This window comes from Podarcis pityusensis (genome assembly GCF_964106645.2).
Source record: "Podarcis pityusensis genome assembly, chromosome: Z".
In the NCBI taxonomy this organism is placed as follows: Eukaryota; Metazoa; Chordata; class Lepidosauria; order Squamata; family Lacertidae; genus Podarcis; species Podarcis pityusensis.
This window is the reverse complement of record NC_138044.1, coordinates 8,406,642-8,431,425: the sequence shown is the minus strand read 5'-3', so window position 1 is coordinate 8,431,425 and position 24,784 is coordinate 8,406,642. Positions and strand designations below refer to the sequence as shown.

Genomic DNA, 24,784 nt, shown 5'->3' with positions numbered 1-24,784 from the left:
CAATGAAATGCATAGCTCTCTGGGGGCCTATGGCTCACAGGGAAAGAGAGTTCTGAAACTCAGCCAGTCTGAAGGAGAGGGGTGGCCCAGGCATTGTAATTTCAGGTGTGTTTGTGAGAGGTTTCCATTGCTCAGATGCGATTCTAAGAAAGCCGATCTGACCGACTGCAATCCAATTTTCTGAGCAGTAAGAACCTGCAGCGGAAAATCTGGGGAAACTGAACAGAAAGGAGAGCTATTTCCCTCCTGCTTGATTTTCTTGCCCCCTGCCATACAGATATTGCAAATCACTTATCATCATCATCATCTCCACCATCAGTTTTCCAGCTGCGTTTTGCATAACAAAAACTTCAAACATCCCAGTAGATTGCTTTTAAACTGGAATTATCCAGTAAGGTTGTTCTGTACAGTTCTGTTTCAGTTACCTTCTGCTAAAAATCTTTCAATATAGGACAATGAAAAAAACACATGTTCTAGAGAAGCATTATCCCTATTGCATCTCCAACAGTTAGATACCTTAGATAGCCCTTTTTAAAACAAATGTAATAGGGTCCAGTATATTCTAAATATAATTTTTTATTGTATGAGCCTCAGCTTAAGGTCCAGAGACACCCTTGTTATAGCAGTTAAAACAGTTTCCCATTCTGTGATGGAAATTGAGATCTCTAATTCTTTCTTCCAATCCTCCCTCAGTACCTGTATATCAAATTGGTTTGCTAACAACAAAGATTTATCTATGCTGATGGTGGGGTTTTTTTTGCTGTGTAAGAATTAAACAGCTGCTTCAATATCTCTGGGGTCAACCTCAGACGTTTATTTTGAGGAATAGAGGAAACTGAATAAAAACACAACCATGACAGAACTAATTTTTAAAAATCATCTATTTAAATATTTAATACACAATAGCATCTAACATGTATTCCAGAAACAGAAAACCATGTGGGGAATTTATGTCAACAGAAGTTACATTAGTTTGTTTCCTCTTGTACATGAAGCAAACCTGAAAGACCTTAAAAACCATAGTTTCAAAGGGAAATTAAGAAAAAGGAGAGAAACCAAGTCATTCCCTTCCCCAAACTGAATGAACCAGTTTCATAAATGCTCTTTTTTCTGGGTTCTCCCGGTTAACTATGCAGCATACTGAGTCCGACTCCTAACTATTATCCTTGTGGCTTTTGAATAATCTGAAGGCATTGCTCACATACCCACATGCTATCCTGGACTTAATAATGTCTAGAAACTTGTTCTCCCAATCCATCAAAGAAGTTTCCATATATTCTGTCATTTTATGCTGTAAAATAGGAACTCTTCCCCCCCTTTTTTCCTTTTTGCATTCTCACAACTCTGTTCCAAGGACTAATTTGCAAGAGGGTGTCATAGTGCAACAGAGAGTGAGATATATTCTTGGGGCATATTTAATTACAAGGATATTGTTAAGGGGTGGTTTAGGGAGCCGTAAGCCCTGAGGGTATTGTGCTAGGCCCCAGATCTTTTCATCCTCACCTCCAATACTTTGCTTACCAGACAGATGGGCATGCTGTAATACTCAGTGCTGCTAAGACTCCAGTCACACCTTATCGCCTGTTTTACATTTACACACATTTGTTTTTGGGTCTTGTGCCCCAAGGCATTTAAGTACTGTACCTAGAGATATATCCACACCACAGATCTGAGCTGATTTAAGGGGTCACTCACTCTCCACTGGGGCAACCCCACAATTTTAGTCTGAGCAGAGCAGGTGCCACAGATTACTAATCTTTCACAGTTAATTCTTGGAGGAGAATTTTTAACAAAACCCCAGGATTCCATCTAGGAAATGTACAAGTGGTATAAAACTACTCAGAAATTTGCAGTGTGGATGAACCTGCCACCACTCTGTATTTTTATGATTGGCTTTGTTCTTGCTATTTTGGTATTTGTTTGTGCCTTGGCATTTCTGTCTTGGTATTTCTCGCTGGAATGAAAGGTTGTGCATACATTCTGATTCTAATAATAACTAAGGAATGGCACATTTTGCATGCAGTGATGCATGTATACGAGCAGGTATAATATGGTATAGGTCAAAACCCAATTTCCATGCTGCACATCTCAAATCTTTGGGGTGGAGTAAGTGAATGCCATGATGGTTAATTAGAACCAATCTAATATACCGGTAGGTTCAGAGTGTAGCTATGACCTGTAGTTCTCTCCCTTGTCCCACGGTTCTCCACTGAAAGATTCACAGCAATGTGCACATAGCCCTATAGTTTCTTGCTGATGCACAACTGTTCCAGTTACAAGGCTGGATTCCTCATAATTCCTTGTAGTCATGCAAACAGAGCCCATAACCAGGTATATCTCCATGCATTGTTTATTTCATTTCATTTCCCACCCTCTAAGAACAAAGAAGAAAAAAGGGCGAGGGGTCAACACAGTACAATGCAATGACGGAGACAAATGTTGAAAGCTCCACAGGTTCTGAAATGGTTTCCATTCCATTTCAAGGGGCAGGTGAGGGTTCAGAAGCTGCACTGGGATAAAAGATACAGAGGGGGTGTTCTGTTTGTCCCAGAGCAGAATGTGGGAAAGGGGCATGTTTCAAGCCAATAGCACCATTATTTGAGCTTGGGAAATTTCAAGCAGGGTGAAAAGCACAGGAACATGTGTGCACAAAGAAACTGCTTCAGATAATATAATCTTGGGAGTAGCAGCTTCAAACTGGCCAGCAGATGTTTCCTTTCCTGCTCCTTTATGGAGTTTTTGTTTACCCCTTCTCTGCATACTCTGACACTTGAGGTCTAGTATAATTTGGGATACATCAAACTTTCTAATTGGAAAGATGAACAAATTGTTACAGGGTCCAGTCCCTTCAGTGAACCTGCATTCACTCTTGTCTATGCTACTGAACTTCATAGTGATCACAAATACAATTGAATCAGGGGTATTGCTATAGTGTCATCCAAATGGGAAGGGAGCAAAGCTTGGATCTTTTGCCCCTTCCTCTGTTTTTTAATTTTTTTTACAGATTGACCTTCCCATTGGAAGTGGCATATATGTGAATAATAAATCAGCAAGTATAAATCATAGCAAAATCTGTGCTATTCCTCTGTGCTGTGCTTCAGGTCTCACAATGTCTTTGGATGAAATCAATATTATTATCAATAATATTATCAATATTATTTTTATGCTATGTTTTTATTCATGAGCACATGTACTCTCAGCCTTGGTAAAACACCACACCAACACTTTGCCAGTGATGTACAATGCGTTAGTGTGTCTGGCTGCTAACTGAAAGATTGGTGGTTTGAGTCCACCCAGAGATGGCTGTGGGCAGGATTTCTGCATTGTAGGAGGTTGGACTAGATGGCCCTTGGGGTTCCTTCCAACTGCAATTCTATGATTGTGTGTGTGATAGTATTTTTATCTATGTGCTAAAGTGTGCATACGAACTCTCCCAGTCATTGGTAAAACACCAAACCAAAAGTTTATTTTTCATTTGTTTGTTTTGGTGGTGGTGTATGTGCAAATCAGAAAATTATTGCTTAAAAATGACTCCTGACACAACTCTATGTGTGAGCAAATGAAGTTCAGGGAAAGGTCCTAGATAAGTGGTAGAGCATCTGCTTTGCTTGCAGGAGGTCTCAAGTTTGGTCCCCAGCATCTCCAGTTAGGGATAGGAAGGACCCCATTCCTGGAACCCTGGAGAGTTGCTGTCAGTTAGTGTAGACAATACTGAGCCAGATGGACCAATGGGCTCAGAGTAGAATTGGCAATTTCCTATGGTCTAAGTTGTGGATTAGCAGTTCAGTGTGTGCATGATACAAATATCCTGAAAGAATTGAAAGCTCAGGGAGCTGAGCAGACAGAATACATCCAAAACCAGCATTTATGTGACATGGAAGGATTCCAGATCCCTCAACTCCACTTCAGAAAACAAGACCAGTACTTTGGAACTTCCCCATCAAGGCCATGTCAGTAGAGGAAATTTCTGGAAGCATTTGTAGGTAGCATCCTTTTATTACACTGCATTGTGGAAATTCTGGTCTGTAAGTGGGAGAATCCATGGTTTCAAATGGGCAGCTAGATTAAGAAAGCGCCAAAGTAGGTTATGTCTCCTTCACCACCAAATCCCACCAGTGCAGGATTGCTGACATTGACCATGAGTGTGTCATCTTCCCATAGCTGGAAAATACCTCCAACATAAATTGTTTTCTTCCATTTTCCATTATTGTCAATGGAACTCTCACCTTTCATGATTGGGCGAGGTGCAGGATAGCTTGGGCTCTTCAATGAAACCACCTGCATTACGTTTCTTACATCCACACCTTTCTTTCCACAGTACTCTATGTTTTCGCATGTACCATCAGGACATCGGAAAGTGACCTGAGTGTAGACAAAGTAATATCCATTTTTTGGGATCACCAAGAAACCATTGAAATACTTCATTGGACTGTGCTGTTCATTTCTGCGAACTGTCCACTCTAAGATTGGAAGCACATTGTTGGCACAGGATGAATTTTGCTTGATGGCTGTGATAAGACAAAGCAAAACAATTTAGTTATATGCTCTCACTGAGGGCTAAAAACATTCAAAGAGGCTGATGGCTTTTGTGACTTTCTAGCCTGTTATTCAGATTCAGCCCCAAATCATCACCATCACCCCAGGAGTGGGGAAGAAAATGTGTACCTCCAGATATTTCTGAACAACAGCTCCCATAATCTCTGGCAGTTGGCTGTGGTGGCTGAGGCTGATGAGTAATGGAGGGTCACTGGTTCCCTGCCACAAACTCAGATGAACACCAGAGGTCCCACCTGAACCCAGGTGAGCCTACCTGAGTCTATGGATAGGAGATAGATTCAGTTTAGGTTGCATCCTAATGTAAACCTACCTACTGCACTTCCTGAAACACAACACTGTCAAAAATGCAAGGGTCACTCAAGATTTGCATTTCTCTAAATTTAGTGGTGCATGAAACTTGAACCAGTGGGTTCATTTCACTAGACTGGTAACTTTGTCTCTCCATTCTGTACTATATCCAGTCTGTCTCTCTCTCTCTTCCTTCCAAATCCTCTCCATATTTTCTCAGGTCTATTTCTGTTTAGTGTTGCCCACTGAAAACCTAGAAGAGGGGTCCTGTAGTTCTAGTGGGCCATTAGGATTTTGGCATGCCAATCTCTGCCTGCCCATAGCCAGACCCCACCCACCAGTCAAGGGGGTGGCACAGCCCCTCAGCTTCCTCTGCTTTAGTCTCAGTGTTCTCCTTGTAAAACTCAGCTGGGAGGAGTATGGGGACAAAACTAATATTAGTTGGCTCCACATGGCACTGGCTCTGACTTTTCCTGTCACTGGCTTTTACACCACCTAATGTTGGGCTCCCCAACCTCTGCCCTACCAATCTCAATGAGCATCAGCCACCACTTTAATAGTTTCACCATCCTACCATATCTAGCCACTGCAAGAAGTGTATGCTGTTCTTTTAAACACATGCACAGTACCATATTTCCAGACAACTGTGCTTTGCATAATGTATTTTAATACCACTGAACACTACCAGGGGCTATTCTTGAGACCTTTCTATTCTGATGGGCTTCTGAAAGTGGAAGGAACACACTCCAGAGACATAAAGCTTTGGAGGAGAAACAACTGCAAAGTGAAAAATTACCTGAAAGGTGGATCTTTGGCTTGCTTTCCGAATCTGCAACGTAAGAGAGAGAGACAGAAAGGGAGAGAGAATGAATTACCTAATGCACTCTAAGACCACAATCTTGTACATCCTTACTTTCTTCTGGATAAACCATACATTGCCCCTCTAACCAGATGTTGAGTGAGCCCAGCGATCCTGGAGCCAAATGTATATTGCCATCCCATAATAAAAGAGTGGAGAACTGTTTTAAACTTCAGGACTACATTCCCTTGAGGGCAACCTTTTTGGAATGCCATGGTTGTTGAACTTTCTGTAAATGTGCCAGTCAAATCTATTTCCTATAAATCATTGATCTTCACAAAGGTGCAAGCAGTGTAGAAGTATGTTTTAGCACAGGTGATCACCAGCTAAGGAGAGCATAGAAACCTTAAATGTAGTGCATTTATTCTCATCTGTCAATAAATAATGGGATTTCTCACTATGGTTCAGGAAATAAGCTCTCTGGAGAATTCCTGAGAAACCTGTCCCTTGAATAAGTAGGCAGGGAGTGATACAGAATGTCAAGAACAATGTTTTCTGCCTATCCCTGGCTGCAGAGGCACAAACAGAGTTTTAAAGGCAGCTTGGCTTATCACCCATCCAGAGGTGTAATGGTTAGTGTGGTGGACTAGGGCCTGGAGGAAACCAGGGTTCAAATCCTCACTTGGCCATGAAGCTCACTGGGTGACTCTGGGCCAGTCACTGATTACTCCCAGCATAATCTACCTTACATGGTTGTGATGTAATGAGCTCCATGGCTGAGTGGGGTTTTGAGCCCTGCTCTCCCAGACCCCAGACCAAATTTCTAATCCTGGGGAGCTAACAGAGTACCCTCCAGATAGTGTTGGATTACACCTGCCAACAACCTCAGCCAAGATGGCCAATGGATGGTCATGGATGATGGCAGCTGCAGGCCAACAACACCTAGAGGACACCTGCTGGCTATTTCTGGTCTAACCACTACATCACACTAGCTCTCAATCAATACTGGTTTGTTGACCATCAAGCAGACTGTCCTGTGTTTTTTTGTTATTGGAGGTCTGATAGCCCCTAATTGGAGATGATGTAGAAATGGATGGTCTGCATTTTGCACGGGTTGCACAGCACCATAGAGACCTCCTAAGGAGCAACTTGCTATAGCACATGTTGGAAGTGAACTGAGGCCCCTGAACCTCTGCAGTCCAGGGCTATGCTCCTTTTTGGACAGGGAGGATGGCCCCCTAGATGCTGTTGGGCTTCAACCCCCATCAACCCTAGCCCACAGAATCACAGAATTCTAGAGTTGGAAGGGACCCCAAGGGTCATCGAATCCAACCCCCTGCAACAGAGTTCAACAACATTTTGAGGGCCACATAAGTTTCCCATTCCTGCCATGGAGAATGCATCCCCCTTCCAAGCTGTGATATCACCTCAAGCACAGTTTTCACCGTGAGCTTTCCCCACAATTAAGCATCATGGGCGAAGGGCTGTAGCTCAGTGGGAGAGCAGCTGTTTTGCATGCACAAGGTTCCAGGTTTAATCCTTGGCTTCTCTACGCAGGGCTAAGATAGACCCCTGCCTGAAACACTGGAGAACTGCTGCCAGTCAGTGTAGCAATAATGACCTAGATGGTCTTGTGTTCTGACTCAGTTTGAGGTAACTTCCTTTTTTGCACTTTATTTATTTATTATTAATGTTGCAATACATATATGAAATCTTTACATATTGATACATATACATTATATTCGTGAATTCACATTTTCACATTTCATTATGCACCAACATTTATCCATTTCTTATTTCTTGCCCTGTGTCTTCCCTCCACTCATGAGTGACTTCCTTGTTATTATTTTGTAACTTTATTATTGAGATTGTAATTTTGTATCTTAATAATTAAATATTCAATCTTATATATCTGCTTAGCTTAGCTTAGCTTAGTTTAGCTTAATGAAATCAGTCTATACATATCAATAAATTCTTGTTGGAGCATCTTTTGGTCATGTATTCTTCTACACATTTCGATTCCTGTTTGAGATTTTGATTAGATTGCATTCTAAGTGTTGCCGTCATTTTTGCTAATTCAATCATTTCAAAAAAATTATTTTGCCAATAGTTCAATGTTGGTACTTCTTCTGACTTCCAATTTTTTGCAGTCAATAACCTTGTGGCAGCTGTTGCATATAAAAAGATTCTCTTCATGTCTTTTGGGATGTCATTTGTTATAAGGTAACTTCCTATGCTCCTATTCTGCCAATGCCTGCTACTGCCTGGAGAAATTTGCTGCAGGGAGAATCTTATTCAGAACACAAAGCAAACACTACAATTCTTCTTCTTCTTTTAAGCAAACTCACAATTTGCAGGAGAGGCCTCTTGTTTCTGGAATATAGGAAGTGTTTCAGGTGACATCTGTAAAGGAAAATGCACAAGTGATTAATTCAGCAGTGTGGCATCTCTAATGCATGAGAGAGAGGGGGGGAGCCTGTAGGCGGGCAATGTCTTGTTTTAATTGACTGGACGCGGGTAGCGCTGTGGGTTAAACCACAGAGCCTAGGACTTGCCGATCAGAAGGTTGGTGGTTTGAATCCCCGCGATGGGGTGAGCTCCCATTGCTCTGTCCCTGCTCCTGCCAACCTAGCAGTTCGAAAGCACATCAAAGTGCAAGTAGATAAATAGGTACCGCTCCGGCGTTTCTGTGTGCTGCTCTGGTTCACCAGAAGTGGCTTAGTCATGCTGGCCACATGACCCGGAAGCTGTACGCTGGCTCCCTTGGCCAATAAAGCGAGATGAGCACCGCAACCCCAGAGTCGGCCACGACTGGACCTAATGGTCAGGGGTCCCTTTACCTAAGCCACACTGTGAGCCTTTTTGGCCAAATATTAGGGTGTAGATGCTCTAAATCAAACATGTCCAACCAGTAGATTGCAATCTACTGGTAGATCCCTGGCTGATCCTGGTAGATCGTGGGACCCTTATCGATCGTGGAATTAAATAAAGTTTACTGAAAGTTAGCAAATAAAAGCTGAAGAACTCTGGTCAATCCTACCCCCTAAAAGCTCAACAACTCTGGGCAATACACCCCCCCAACACACGCACACTCCTCCTCCCTCCAATGTCAATGGGTAGATCACTGCCAGTTTGTTTTACACTGGGATTAGATAAATAAGGCACAGGACAGGTAACAACACGGGTGCAAAGGAGCCACCAGGAGCCTTGAAACATATTCCTAATTGCTCCTTGGCAAACTGAGGCTGTGTTTGGCACCTTTTAAACAGGGCACCAAATCCAAGCACCTCTGGGATTGGTTCCACCTGGGAGCACACAACCCCTTCAAAAAACAGGGTCTGAATTCAGCTTCACTCTGGAGTTTCAGGAACTCTGCAGTGTATCAGTAGGATTATGTTACAGATAGGTAGCCGTGTTGGTCTGCCATAGTCAAAACAAAAAAATCCTTCCAGTAGCACCTTTAAGACCAACTAAGTTAGTTCTTGGTATGAGCTTTCGTGTGCAAGCACACTTCTTCAGATACACTGAAACAGAAGTTGCCAGATCCTTCTATATAGTGAGAAGGTGGGGAGGGGTATTACTCAGAAGGGTGGTGGGAATGGGAGATAGGCAGATAGCTGGGATGAGCCTGCTGACGACTCTTAACGACTGTAATGGGTCTTACAGGAAAAGGCAAGGGGTGAGAAGGTGAGAAATGGCTTAGTCATGTATAATGGGATAAGAATCCAATGTCTTTGTTCAAACCAGGTCTCTCCATGGTTTTAAGTTTGGTAATGAGTTGCAATTCAGCAGCTTCTCTTTCCAGTCTATTTCTGAAATTCCTTTGTAGTAAAACAGCTACTTTGAGATCTTGTATAGAATGTCCTGGGAGATTGAAGTGTTCTCCTACTGGTTTCTCTGTCTTGTGATTCTTGATGTCAGATTTGTGTCCGTTTATTCTTTGGCGTAAGGATTATGGATAGTGAAAATCAAGCCCCACTTGGATTGGCTAGGAAAGTCATCAGCACTGTGGCTTCAATTCAATTTTCACTGCAAAGTGGGGGGGGGGGGGGACCCAGCCAAAGTTGTCCACCAGGAGCTGAAAATGTTCCCCACCCCTGGATTTATTCAACAACTTCAGACCAGTTTACCTGCAAGATCACCTTACCCCAAATATACTCACTCTACCACGTCTGTCTGCAGAACTGGCATCGTTACACTGCCCCATAATACCTGTTCCACATTTGTAAGAAATTGGTATTTTAGTGTGGCAACACTTACACTCTGGAACTCCCTGCCTAAGTGACATCAGGCAGACACCTTCACTGTATGTACTATTTTCAGTGCCTGCTGAAAGGCTAGAGAAATCGCACCAAGCAAAAATAAAACCCCACACATTCCAGTCCAGTTCATATTTATACTGGTCAATCCCTGCCCCCCCCCTCACACACACCACCTCCCCCGACAACAACACAGGCATTACAAATTGTCATTTGCTTCCTACAGCTGTGCTTACCAAACAGATGGAATGCAGGCGAGTCCCATCTGGCATGAGGACAGGACACCTGGTACATGCAGTTAACTTTTAACCCCTAGAGTCTAGACATCACTTTACAGCTGGTAACTGAGCAGGGAAACCAGATTTCACACCAGATCAGATTAAGTGCAGTAGTTCAGCACTTAATCTTGGTGCCTCTCCCTGCCACCAAGCAAGGCAGAGAGCCTTCATTTTCTTTTCACGTTTGGAAACCTCAAGCAGACACAACACAAGAATAGTTTTTAAGCCCTTTAAGCACATTTAACGTGTGCAGTTTCAGCCGGCCAGTTTGCCTGCAACCACTTAAGGTTGAAATCACACAAGTTAAAATGTGTGTAAGATGCAATCATATTGTCATCACCATCGTTATCCACTGGGCAATCTGGATTAGTAACATGTAGACGGTGCCTGAGTATCACTCATAATATAACAGCTACCTGAGAAAGGGACTGTAGATTCAAAGCGACCGTCTGCTCCAGGTATTGCATATAGAACTTGGCTGTACAAGAAGCAGCAGGACTTTTTGTATTTAAGATATCCTGCTGCTGATTCTCTTTTAGGAGAATCCGTATTTTATTATCTATTTCTCATTACTGTTATGGTATTTATATTACTGCCTTGAGTTTTATATTGTATAGATGTTACATGCTGCCATTTGTGTTCTGCTTTCTAAACCACGCTGTGGTCTTTTGATGAAGGATGGTATATAAATTTAATAAATAATTTCAAGGTCACCCTCCAGATGGTGGTGGACTCCAGCTCCTTTCATCCCTGAGCAATGGCCATTATGAAAATTGGAGTCCAAGGGTATCAGGGAGGGGAGGCACAGTTTCACTGACCATTATTTACAAAACCAGTCAGTGCACTGAATGGGCTGATTGTACCACAAAGGGGACTTACCCCCTGCCAGCACTGGAGTGGGTGGGGAAGAAGACAGGGGAAGTGTTGTCTGAGCTATTGACACCATGTGAAGTTTTTGGTTTGAAAATCATGGCTGTGAACAGACCACTTGATTGATTTCTATTTGCCTTTCCATCTGCATTTCTGACTAAGGATGGATGAATCTATCAAAGTTGGTTTTACATTACTCGGTTTTTGTATGCCCAGTCCTAAATTCTGTTCTTCACATTTCCACTTCAGTCTGAATACTTTTTAAAAGTCTTCATGAACAATTTCAATAATAATGATGGACTTTATCTGTATTGACAAGAGTCAAAATTAAAATGATTTACAAACTAAGAAAAAGCACTGCTTTGGTAGGAAACAAGATCCAAATTAGAAAGTTAATGAATCTTAGTATTCGCTCATACATACATACATACATGTATTAGGTGACCCACTACTCCCAAATCGCAAGGACACAAACATTTTGAATACCTGAAATGTTTCCCATGGGGCAGCAATCCCTTCTCCACCAGGGAAAATCAGCAGAAAAGACTATGTTTAGGATCAGGGTGGATCTCCTGCACCAATGAGTACTTTATGAGTACCAGCAGATGTCAAAGCGACAAACAACTACCTGACATTCAGAAGACATCTTAAGGCAGCCCTGTTCAGGGAAGTTTTTAACGTGTGATTTTACTGTATTTTTGGTTTTATGGAAGCCGCCCAGAGTGGCTGGGGAGGCCCAGCCAGATGGGCAGGGTATAAATAATAAATTATTATTATTATTATTATTATTTATGTAGAAAGTACACCAGCAGAGATAATGCAGTATGTCATTTAAAGGTTAAGTCCACTAGTCAAGAGGGGTGTGTGTGGAGATGTTGCTTAGCAACAAGGTAGAGTGATGTGAGCTAGCATGTGCTCTGGTTGGTTGTGTATTTCTCAGGAAGTTTTCTCCCCTGTGTTTTTAGTTATATGCCCCCCCCCCCTGTTATGTACAAGGCCTTAACTGAAAGACAAAACCTGTCTGTTCCTTTCTCCTCAAATAGGTATGCACTGTTTGTTGTTCCATCTGTTCAGTAAACTGCTATCAGAACTTTTTGCTCTAGGCTCCACTTGCATTATTTACACAATTTCTCTAACACTTAAATAAAGAATGCAACCACCCACATCCGCTGATGGAGTTTATCCATGACATAAATAGGAAGTTCAGTTCCCTGGTTTATGCTCAGCTGGGCCAACAAGCTTCCACCCTTGGCAGAGACCCAGGTTACAGAGCTCCACACATGACACCAATATGCTTGCATTTCCTTGAATGAAAGCATTGTAGAAAGTTAATGAGCAATCTCATTTGCGGTGTGACCTCTGCTCATGCTAATTGCCAACGGATGTTTATGCAATAACTCCTACATGAGTTGCATATTGATAAATGACAGAAACATGCTGAGTGCTGGTATTTATTATGAATAAGATAACCAAGCAAAGGATTTTATCCCAGGTTATTCCTACTCAGAATAGACCCATTGAAATTGATGGGCATGGCTAGCTTAGGTTTGTTCATTCTGATCTACTCTAAGCAGAACTTAGTCCAAATCATTCCTGAACCCACCACATCTAGCAGTATTTGCTGCTGCATTGGTCTTCAACTACTCATCCAGTATCCACTATCAGGTTGTGGCCTGATCTAAGGCAGGTCACAACAGCAGCTGTGCCACCATACAAATATTTTTTTGGGGGGGTTAAGAAGTAGGCCCCCAAATGCATGTCCCAAGCCTGGAAGAAGTTCTGTGTAATTCAACTAACTTTTACTCAAAGGAGATCCATTGTAATTAATGAAGATGTCTGAGTTAGGTCATTAATTTTAATGGGTCTACTCTGAATAAACATTAGTTGAATACCACCCACAGTCATCTGTCTTGCTTGGTTCCTGATGCTGGATATTGTCTTGTCTGATCCCATCACGGGTTGGTTGTGAGACTATTTTAATGTTGCACAGTCTCCATTTACTGTATAAGTTTTGAAATTAATAGGCCCACAACAATATACACCTCTATGTGGAAGGCTCCCTTGTTGATATGTGACTCATGCTTCCAATATGTCCCTTTACAGAATCTATTTTATTGTGGTGTCTGCAAGTGTACTAAACCTTCTGTTTATTTTATTCAAACTTCAATAGTGTGCTTAGGTTTGCCACCTCTGTTCCCGCAAAATACAGGACAGAGCAGGGCAGGGCAGTTTGGGGTGATTTCCCCCCTCCCATCTGGTTTGAAAGTGACTTCAAAGCAATCCATTACAATCTCGTGCAGCCTAACAGGATGGCATCTCTGGAATTTGTAACACACAAACACGTGCACACACACACATACACATGAATTTTAAAATCTGTCTGTGCTTGGCTACCCAGAGCTTAAATATATGACCTTTCACACACCCTTTCAAACAAATGCATTTGGAGAGAATCCCTAACTTGGCAGAAAGAGAGAGAGAAGACTTGATATACAGGTCAAAACTGTATCAATACAGGATGCAGCATTTTACATTGAAATACGGGACAATCCTGTATTATACAGGACAGGTGGCAAGCCTAATATGTGCTTCACACAGCCCTTGTTCATTGTTTCTTTATTGTTTGCATATTGTTGTTTTTGATCACTGCAAATGGTGACAGCAGTCATGAAATTAAAAGACGCCTGCTTCTTGGGAGAAAAGCAATGACAAACCTGGACAGCATCCTAAAAAGCAAAGACATCACCTTGCCAACAAAGGTCTGTATAGTTAAAGCTATGGTTTTCCCAGTAGTGATGTATGGAAGCGAGAGCTGGACCATAAAGTAGGCTGATCGCCGAAGAATTGATGCTTTTGAATTATGGTGCTGGAGGAGACTCTTGAGAGTCCCATGGACTGCAAGAAGATCAAACCTATCCATTCTTAAGGAAATCAGCCCTGAGTGTTCACTGGAAGGACAGATCGTGAAGCTGAGGCTCCAATACTTTGGCCACCTCATGAGAAGAGAAGACTCCCTGGAAAAGACCCTGATGTTGGGAAAGATGGAGGGCACAAGGAGAAGGGGACGACAGAGGACGAGATGGTTGGACAGTGTTCTCGAAGCTACCAGCATGAGTTTGACCAAACTGCGGGAGGCAGTGGAAGACAGGAGTGCCTGGCGTGCTCTGGTCCATGGGGTCACGAAGAGTTGGACATGACTAAACGACTAAACAACAACAACAAATTGTTGTTTTTGAAAACTGAATAAGCACATCTTAAAGTACGGTTGAGTTAGATGAATTAATTTCAATGGGTCTCCACTGAGTACACATTATTTGAATACCAGTCATGGTAATCTGTCATGTTTGATTCTTGATGTGGCTGTACATATGCCAATGTGACACTTTTCTCCAGGCCTTTTGTATATACACTGCTATCCAGTGCTTTTTATCTGGGGACACTCAAGGGTACGCAGTACTAGCACCTTTCTTTTCCTGGAAGAAAAGCACTGGTTAAAAGCGTGGCACTTACTGTAACAACTTCATGGTGAGTACTGGCACCTTTTTTTTCTGGAAGAAAAGCACTGCTGCTACCCAATTTCACTTTCTGTTGGGGGCAGGGAATAAACAGGTGGAGGTGCAAACTTGAGCAGTACAGGCAGGCAGGAGAGATACAGAGGGTGCACACAGCTGTGCAGATATGTGCTAACACTGCAGCACTCCTAAAATGTTCCTCAGTCTATGAAAGTGATTGCCCAGATTTTTTGAGGGGGTAGGGGGTAATAATAAAACCCCACACATACAAGTCATTTGGAAAAGCAAACCACAGTATTTGCATGCTTTGCACACAATGTTAAACCATTAAATAAAGTTTAGTTAATAAATCCCAATTTATTCGTTACTAAATAATTAATAAACCTATTTATTAGTTATTACTAAATAACTATTTGCTGTTAAACCATTACCGCCTAGCCCAGCCCTTTAACTATGGTTTGTTAGCCAAAAGGAACCATGGTTTGTTGTTGGCTTACTGAACTTTGCTATGGTTCAGTGATAGGTGCAAACTCACACAGTTCCTTAACTATGGCTTAGGTGTAGCTTGTTTGTTTACCCCACCCACATCACCCACCAGGCTATAAGGATGCTAGTCAATGGGGTGGTGGTGGTTAGAAATTGTGTTTTGCTCAATGACTTTCACCGACTGGGCTGGGCAGCCTTAAGTTTACACATGTTGGAAAGTCCCAAATCTGGATTGCAAGGGGAAAGGGTTTTTGTGGCGGGGGGGGGGGAGGGGGGCATATTGGAAGCACCAACACTGGGGGAAGACAGGAGAGGAGATAAGGTAGATGAAGTAAGGTGATCGTAGCAGCATCAGCACCACAATCCACCCACTCTCCTGGACATTCCCTGAAACCTGTGCACACTATGTAGTCACATCCTTCATCCCCTTCCCTCATGCAACAGTTTTCAGGAGCATGGAATCCTGCCTGAAAATAAAATGTCTCATCACCCTGGCACTGGATTCCCCTCATTCATGGGATGTCAAGGAGTCTGAGTCAGAAAGGGAAATTACAGAGAGGGCCAGCCCCAGAAGGACATCCATGAGAGGATCTCGTGATGCTGGCGCCATGCCAGCCAAAGGGTGTAATGTTGCCATACTCTGACCCTGAGGACTCTCGTATCACAGAAGCCCTCATGCAGCCAGCCAGCCTTCCCTGCTAATTTGAAGTGGAAAAAACAGTTGGAGAAGGCTGGGCCCCTTTAACTGAAGAAGCCCCTTTCAGTAAAGTTAGACAGAACCACTTGCTGCTATATAAGTCTCAAGAGGAGTTTGGATTTGATATCCCGCTTTATCACTACCCTAAGGAGTCTCAAAGCAGCTAACAATCTCCTTTCCCCTCCTCCCCCACAACAAACACTCTGTGAGGTGAGTGGGGCTGAGAGACTTCAGAGAAGTGTGAATACCCCTAGGTCACCTAGGGGCTGCATGTGGAGGAGCGGGGAATCGAACCCGGTTCACCAGATTACGAGTCCACCGCTTTTAACCACTACACCACAAGTCCACACTTCTGCTAGTCCCGTGCTTAGAAAGCACAGGTGTGAACAGTTTTCCACTTGACCCATGCTTTCTAGACACAGGCCCAAGTGGTCTTCTCTCTGCTCCACTCCTTTCCCAAGAGTGCTCCAACTGAGTGCTAAAGAGTGGTTTTCCTGTGGTGGTGGGGAGTGAGCAGTGAGAGAAGAAGAAATGTAGAGAAGCTCAGAGTCTAAGGTCACATCTGCCCCAAACAACAAACTCTTATTCCACTTTATCAGTCATGACTTCCTGCAAAAAAATCACGGGAACTCTTGTTTGTTACGGGTACAGACCTCACAGATCTACAGTTCCCACCAGTCTCAGCAAACCATAGTTCCCAGGATTCTCCAGGTATGTTAAAGTGGGATAAGAGTGCCTTAAATGTAAGGTGTGGGTACTGACCAACGCTAACTGGTGCTTGAGCAACAGCAGAATCCTGTGCGAGGCTTGGCCCCAAGAGGAGGACAGAGCAAGAAAAAGTCCCTGCTCTCCAACATTTTTTGCAGAATGTTTGAAATAATATTAGACTATATACTCTCTAATGGGTTATATTCATGCAGCTCCCCTATCTGGGGAAAGATGATATAGTATCTAAATGGGAAAGTAATGGAGTCATGTTACAGTATAACATTGGGGGGGGGGGGTTGCGCGCGCAAGGGAATAATGTAGAGCAGTGGAAGGAAGGGGTTAAAGAAACCCTAGGCTGCTATAATCTTTTGAGTGCTCTTGAGGAGAGTGGGCAAAGAACTCTTGAGAAAATTTCCACACCTTTGCAGCCAGCCAATAGGAAGGGGCAGGGAGATCTGATGAGGCAATGGTAGCAGTACAGCTCTACGAATTCTTTTGGGATGTTGGGTAGATAATATGAAGCACATGGGGAGTTAAGTAGGGCATAAAAGGTGAAGGTAAAGGGACCCCTGATGATTAGGTCCCGTCATGGCTGACTCTGGGGTTGCGGCGCTCATCTTGCTTTATTGGCCGAGGGAGCCGGCGTACAGCTTCCGGGTCATGTGGCCAGCATGACTAAGCCGCTTCTGGAGAACCAGAGCAGTGCAAGGAAACGCCATTTACCTTCCCGCTGCAGCAGTACCTATTTATCTACTTGCACTTTGACGTGCTTTCGAACTGCTAGGTTGGCAGGAGCTGGGACCGAAGAACAGGAGCTCACCCCATCGCAGGGAAATGAACCGCCGGCCATCAGATCAGCAAGTCCTAGGCTCTGTGGTTTAACCCACAGCGCCACCCACGTCCCTTTTAAGTAGGGCATATGCTCCGACAAAACAAGCCCTCTTTGCTTGATCTTCTTTGTGATGATTTGCAGTTTGCATAATGAACTGTGGTTTAACTTTGGCTAAGTGCAAGGGTATGGAACCTTGGGGAAATGTGCCCCTTCCCTGGCTGCTCTTTCTGTCCCTTGTAACTCATCCCAGACTACACCTCTGACTTGCCTTGGACTGCACCCTGAGTGTTTTTGCCTGGCTGGAATGTGTTCCTTGGATTCCCATGATGCCTCTTGCTTGCCTGGATGGGGGATGGAGAGGAGAAGGTGTGGAAACTAGCCAACTGCACAAAGGTAAATTTTACATGTGTTGCTTTGTCAGCTTTTGCCTCTAATCCTGCTCATGTGTCCCCTAGAAGGCTGCCTAGAAGGAAATGCAGCCCCCGGGCTGAAATGAAAGTTCCCCACTCCTGGGTACGGGTGATGCATGAACCAGGCCACTCCGTGGAAATGCAAAAGCATGGAGAGACCAGAAAAAAGGTGTGGGGCACTATGGAAATTAAATATACTGTATTTTTCGCTCTATAAGACGCACCAGACCATAAGATGCACCTATGTTTTGGAGGAGGAAAACAAGAAAAAAAATTATTCTGAATCCCAGAAGCCAGAACAGCAAGAGGGATCTGGCTTCTGGGATAGCCTCTTGCTGTTCTGGCTTATGGGATAGCCATGCAAAGCCTCTTCAGGGCAGCGGGATGAAGGCTCCCCCTGCCCTCAAGAGGCTTCATGCAGCAAAGCCAGGACAGCAAATGGGATCACTGTGCAGCGATCCCTCTTGCTGTCCTGGCTTATGGTATAGCTGCGCGAAGCCTCTCACGGCCAGCAGGATGAAGGCCCCCCCTGCCCGGAAGAGGCTGCGCACGGCTAGGCCAGAAGCCAGCACAGCAAGAGGGAAGCCTCAATGCAAAGCCTCCTGAGCAAAGAGGCAGGAACGCTCCCGCTGCGCTCAAGAGGCTTTGCATGGCTATCGCTGAAGCCAGGAGAGCAAAAAGGATTGGCGCGCACTGATCCCTCTTGCTCTCCTGGCTTCAGCGATAGCTGCGCAGCCTGCATTCGCTCCATAAGATGCACACACATTTCTCCTTACTTTTTAGGAGGGGAAAAAGTGCGTCTTATAGAGTGAAAAATACGGTATGTGTTTCAGGTAACCTCCTGGCTCTCATTTCTGGATCTCTGTGCATGTTAGGATTCTCTCCAAATTGCAGGATCCCTGTCAAGGTATGGAAGTTCAGTGGGCTCTTTTAACTCATTGTGTTCTAGCTCCATCCTATCACCCTTCTCATATTTCACTCCACTGCTGAATCTGCCCCTCTCCTCCAGCCATCCTGCATGTGGGATCTTTGCCTCACCTACTATCTCTTCTGGGACCATGTCCCATTCACCTTTTCCAACCTTTTGTCTGCTCCACACAGCTCCTGCCTCACAGCTGACCAAACTGTCAAAGCAAGCCTTCTTGTGGAAGGTGAGTTTTGAACATCCTATTCTTGGCTGCTATATTACCCAAGCAATTGAATGTTTATGGACATTCCATAGCATCACCACTAGCATCACCCAACCATCATCTGGAACCTCACTGCTAGAAGCACCACAAAAAGTCTGTGTCACAAAGCTTAGTGACATCAAAAGAGTTCTGCTGAATGAGGCCAAAGTCCAGCAGACTATTCTCGCAAGTGGCCAACCTGCCTCTGTGAAGCCTGTAAGCAGGAGCCAAGTGCAATTGCAACTCTCCTCATGTGATTCCCAGGAACTATATTCAGAGGCTGGCCTTCTCCAACAGTGGTGATAAAACATACCAGATGAGGTTGCAGGTTTCTGATTTTCTGGATCAGAGACCTTTATATTGTCCAACCTTTTATACCTCAAGTCTTCCATGGGAGATGAGGACACAACACACAGACACACACACCTTGAGTCTGGGGCCCTCCAGAAAAAGTCCACTTCAAAAAAGTATTCCTGCCCTGATATAATGATTCCACTGGGGACAGAATTCCACTCCCCTAATCAGGTCCAGGGGTACCTTGTCGTGTCCCCTGTCAGAGCTGAGTGAGTCTGATAAGAATTACTCATCTTGAACTGGGTGACTCAGTAATTTAATTTGGCAGGTTACTTCTTGAGCCATCTCAGTTAAGTCACCTTGCAGGGCTATTGTGAATAACAAAAGTGGCATCTTTGATCTACAACAGGAGTGGGGAATTTCAAACCTTGGGGCCAAAGGTGGCCCTCAAAGCTCCTCTGTCCAGCCCTCAGGACTCCTCCCCACACCACCATGCCTACCCAGATGCACCCCCTCTCCCCAAGAGAGTGTCTTTAACTGGCTTGACTGTATCCTTGAATGATGCCTTCTACTTGGAGGATAGAGAGGGGTGTGAAAGTTTGTGTACAAACTAGTCTACTATTTAAAGGTAAAACGGACATTCATTGCTTCGCCTGCATCGCCTCTGGCCTCCCACCCCCTCACATGTACACCCCAGAATACTGACAAAAAGTGAATGCAACCCATGGGCTGATAAAGCCCACCCTCCCATCTATGGTAGTCAGCACACGCACACATTTGAAATTTGCAGTAACAACAGCGACCTGCTCCCTTATGCTGGAGATGAGCAAATTACTGGAGCGCATTGCAGTCTAAACTTCATCCTACAAGCATGCCCCTAAAAACACACAAACAGCCATCGCCATGACAAGAAGCAGAGGAGAAACGAATGAATGAACGAACGAAGGGAAGAGTAACTTTCCAACTACACTTCCGGATTCCACAATTGTGAAGAGAGAAACAAGCTTCCACCTCCTCTGGTCCACAACATTTCTTTGGGACTCGGATCTGTGGAGCCCCACCCGCTCCACAGCTTCCCTAGCCAAAGATCCCTCCGTGGGTTTCCGCATTGTTTATTTGTTTGTTTACTTAACAGAGTAAATAGACCATTTAATCATTCCAATACCTCTTAACAGAAAACGATAATGGCAAGTCAGCCTACAGACGGATCAAAATACGAATAAAAACAAGTTAGAATGTTCAGCATGGAATTTACATGTTGATCGTTCAGTGAGAAAGTACCTGCTTTGCGTGTCCCAAAGTCCCAGGTCCCGGGCATCTCCCAGTACGAGTGGGGGAAGGGGGCAAGGATTCTGCCTTAAAACACTGGAGGGTGCGCTGCTGGAAGTTCTGAGCTAGACGGATCCATGGCCTGACTCGGCAGCTTTCTCTGATAAATCCCGCCCACAGAGAGACAACCTACCCTTTGATTTGGGGAAGCGCGGGAGCTCAGCGTAAGAGCATCTGCTTTGCATGCAGAATGTCCCACGTTCAAATAAATACTGGGCATCCCGTGTTGAAACCCCGGGGAGCCGATGCCGGTCAGTACATACGCTACAGTGTAAAAAGCAGGTCCTTGTATTATTCCTTACCTCGTCTTGCTTGCACCTGAGGCTGCTGCCCAGCAGGTAAATCACGGGCATAGCCAAGAGAACAAGAAGCAGGAGACAAAAAAGCGCCAGGCACTGGAGCCTCCGCAAGTCGCCCGCCAGCCGCTCCCACCTGTACCCGTAATGCTCTTCCGCCAATTGCTGCATTCGCGCCCCGTCCATAGCCAAGTCTTCCCCAGGCTCTGAATATCACCGAGCCAATGGGGGAGGGGGGATAGCAAATGTCTTCTGGGCCCTGATTGGGGACCCATTATATAGCCCTGTATATTCCAGGGTGGAGAGAGGAGGAGAGGGGGGGGGGAGAGCGCGAGAGCCATCCCACTCCGCGACGCGACTAGAGGGCACGTGGAGTTAAGGGGGGAGACACACCCTTCCATCTCAGCCAGGATGCCACACCTACGCGGGAATCGGCTCGCTTTCCCTAACGCCTGGGCTGGGGAGGATGGCACTTAGGAAGGAGGAAGTCGGAGGAAAGTCCCCGAGGGGAAGGGAGAAACGCGAATGAGGGAGGCAGTGAGTGGGGCAGCGGCAGGAGCTTCCGCTGAGACTAGCTGGAGTGTCATTTTCCAGGTGCCTTTCTCAGTCTCTGTCTCGTTTCCTATCTTATCTAAAGCTCATACACCTCTTTCAGATTCTTAATAAAAGAGGCCCAAGGTCTTTCAAATTATTCTCACCTTTAAGAATGTAAGAAAAGCCCTGCTGCATCGGACCAAGAACCTGTTTAGTGCAGCACCCTGATTTCTCAGTGGCCAACAGATACTTATGGGAAGCCTGCCTGCCTGCAGGACCTGAGCACAACAGCACATCTCCCCATTTGTGATTGCCATTGACTGGTATTCAGAGGCATACTGCCCTCCACAGTGGAGGGAGAACAAAGCCATTATGGCTACGAGTAGCATCCATTGACACCTTTATCATTTTTGAAAGGTGCTGGTGGCCGTCACATTTAGTGGGAGCAAATTCCATATCATACCTGTGTGCTGTGTGAAAACATACTGTATTTTTCTGGGTATAAGACAGTATCCCCCCCTAATTTTTTGTGGTTAAAATTGGGGGTCATTTTATACATGGATGGTGAATGCACAGGGGTTAAAAAACAAACAAACACTACTTATCTTCCTGCAGGATCCATCCAACCCTGTCGGATGAAAAAGTGGATGAGTTTGTGCCCTTGAAGAACACATTTTAGGGATGCTTAACCACACCACATCACCAGCCAGTCAGGAGGAGGCCCTTCTTGGAACACTGACAGTAAGTGATGATTAAACATCCACCCACCCATTTTAACCTAACTTACAGGCCAGGGCCAGGACAGCAGCCTCACCTCTGTTCTAGGCTCTCTTCCACCCTCAGCCGACTCATCAGCACTTGCTTGCCTCTGGCACTCTGCTGACGGTGCTAGACCACTTGAAGGGGTGCTGTCACTCATGCATAGTCTTGTGTTAATAACAAAAGACAAGGCTGCTGGATCAGGCCAAGGGCCTATCTAACCCAGCATCCTGTTCTTACCAGCACGACGCCTGTGGGAAACCCTCAAGCAGAACACAAGCTCAAAGGCACTCTCTCCTCATGAGGGTTCTGGCCACTGGTATTGAGAGGCACTGGAGGCAGAGCAGAGCCACTGTGGCTAGTTGCCATTAATAGACCTCTCATCCATGAATTTGCCTAATCCTCTTTTAAAGCCAACGAAGTTGGTGATAGGGACGCTGGTGGCGCTGTGGGTTAAACCACAGAGCCTAGGACTTGCCGATCAGAAGGTCGGCGGTTCAAATCCCCGCGACGGGGTGAGCTCCAGTTGCTCAGTCTCAGCTCCTGCCCACCTAGCAGTTCGAAAGCACATCAAAGTGCAAGTAGATAAATAGGTACCGCTCTGGCAGGAAGGTAAATGGTGTTTCCCTTTGCCAGAAGCAGCTTAGTCATGCTGGCCACATGACCCGGAAGCCGTACGCCGGCTCCCTCGGCCAATAAAGCGAGATGAGCGCCGCAACCCCAGAGTTGTCTGCGACTGGACCTAATGGTCAGGGGTCCCTTTACCTTTACATTGGTGATGCTCACTGCCTCCTGGGGGAGCAAGTTCCAAAGTTTAATTGAGTAAAAAACTGAGTAAAAAATTACTTTCTTTTTTCTGCCTTGAATTCTCCAGCATTCAACTTCATTGAATGTCCACAAGTTCTAATGTGAATGACAGATACATTTTTCTCTTCACATTCTCCTTGCCATACATAATTTTATAAACTTCTGTCATGTCATCTTTTACCCACAGTGCCACCCCTTGGACTGGATGTAAGTATGAAGGCAGGTAAGCAGGAAGATGAGAGCTAGGTAAAATTATACAGAGGTTGGTGGAGTCATACCTCATTTGCCCTAGTGGACCAGCCTTCTGGTAGAACAACAGCTTCAGCAAGATGACTGAGCGGAAAGGCCAAAGCTTCAGCAACAGGGAAAAGGAACATTTTTTGAATTGCTGACCTTTCATTGCAGTGGGTGGAAGATCTAGCCCAGATCCATCCTCTAGCATGCACAAAAATCCCAGAGCTTGAGACAAATGAAGACCAGAAGACTTCTCAGAGGGAGAATTTGAAAGCTGTTGCTCTCTCAGATCCACAGTCATGAAGCAAAAAAGCTGACAGTTCTTGGATTTAGCACTTAAATGTAAGAACTAGACATTCTGTCCAGACTGATTCCTCAGTAAGTGGATGTCTTTGACTTGAAGAAGGCATAGCAGGAAAAGGTTTTTCACATATACACAGCTGGAATTGAGTAATCCCTCTGGCTCATTTATGCAAAGGTCATAAATTTTTCTAATTCTCTCTTAAAGTCATCCAAGTTGGTGGCCATTACTATCTCTTGTGGTAGTGAATGTCAGGTTTTCATTGCATTTTCCATCTAGTGTCAATAGAGTGCTAATTTCATGAGCGTCTTACCTCAAAACACCACCCAAAGCTATCCCATTGGGAATGGAGATTAGAATCCACCCTACTTGGATGACTAAAATAATCAAGGGGGTGGAGTGACTTTCCTATGAAAAAAGGTTGGCAGTGGTTGGGACTTTTTAGTTTAGAGATAAAGCAAACAAGAGGTGAACATTTAGTCTCTTAAATAACTACTATGAATGGAAGTCATGCCAAAATTCATTGTGCCCAGCTAAACGTGTTGCAAATCTTAGCACATATTTTTCAGTACATGAAAACAGAGTGTTCGTGTTTACTATAGCTATCCTGCCACTCTTTTGGCCCTCATTCTCATTCCCCTTGGTACACCTGCTGTACTAACATAAGAAGAACCCTGCTGGATCAGGCCAAAGGCCGAACTGGTCCAGTATCATGTTCTCACAGTAGCCGCCTACATACTATTGGGAAAACCAAAATCAGTACCTGAGTGAAACAAAAACACTCCCCATTTGTCATCCCCAGCAACTGGTATTCAGAGACATGCTGCCTCTGACAGTAGAGGGAGTCATTAAAAGCCTTATCCATTCTCTTCCTTTTTGAAAATAGAACATTTCAGTAAATTTTGGCAAATTATCATAATTTGTTAAAGCACTCTTGTTCAGTTGGAACCACATGGGCATACACTTTAACTGTTATCAACATTTTAGCTGCAGTTAACATAATGCCTACAAAATCATGATGGTCTGGTTGGACATCTCTCTCTCTTTCTTTAGAGATAATTCAAAGAATTTGTAAGACATTCATTGGTATGTGATATCCAATCCATTTTCTGTATGAATGCAGTATTTCCTCCACCCTCGCAATTTTTGGTTTACCATATTTGGATGGAATCCACCACCCTCTTTCCACATTTCCTGCATCAATTATTCTGTGATACATTTTTGGCAAACGGAGTGAGGTCACATACCTACTCTATGACTTTTTTAAAAGTTATATTTACTCCAGTAGATAGGGCCACATTAGTGGAAAATATATCTCCATTCCCTGCCCCATTTTATTTGTTTCTAATGTTTTCTGTCATCTCT

General features: G+C 44.4%; 1 protein-coding gene and 2 long non-coding RNA genes across 3 annotated transcripts in view; 2 read left to right on the top strand and 1 right to left on the bottom strand.

Annotated features, from left to right (window-relative positions):
- Positions 1-3,039, top strand: part of LOC308468668 — a 64,601-nt gene extending 61,562 nt beyond the window's left edge. The window contains exon 2 of the long non-coding RNA XR_013981797.1: positions 2,044-3,039. This is a non-coding gene — a long non-coding RNA (uncharacterized lncRNA). The remainder of the gene's footprint in view (positions 1-2,043) is intronic.
- Positions 867-21,228, bottom strand: TNFSF15 (TNF superfamily member 15). The gene is made up of 4 exons (XM_080991019.1): positions 20,791-21,228; positions 7,993-8,047; positions 5,642-5,674; positions 867-4,508 (listed from the first exon to the last, which is right to left on the bottom strand). The coding sequence occupies exons 1-4, from the start codon at positions 20,968-20,970 to the stop codon at positions 4,060-4,062; spliced, it is 717 nt and encodes a 238-aa protein (XP_080847145.1). The 5' UTR covers positions 20,971-21,228; the 3' UTR covers positions 867-4,059.
- On the top strand, positions 16,366-24,415 carry LOC308468649. The gene is made up of 4 exons (XR_013981770.1): positions 16,366-16,461; positions 18,798-18,847; positions 21,934-22,059; positions 23,072-24,415. It is a non-coding gene; the product is annotated as an uncharacterized lncRNA (long non-coding RNA).
- Positions 24,416-24,784: the final 369 nt, after the last annotated feature.

Coding starts and splice junctions, on each gene's coding strand:
- TNFSF15 (XM_080991019.1), bottom strand. CDS start 20,970: ATGGACGGGGCGCGAATGCAGCAATTGGCGGAAGAGCATTACGGGTAC. Junction 5,675..7,992: donor AGAGGCCTCTCCTGCAAATT/GTGAGTTTGCTT, acceptor CTTACGTTGCAG/ATTCGGAAAGCAAGCCAAAG. Junction 4,509..5,641: donor GCCAAAGATCCACCTTTCAG/GTAATTTTTCAC, acceptor GTCTTATCACAG/CCATCAAGCAAAATTCATCC.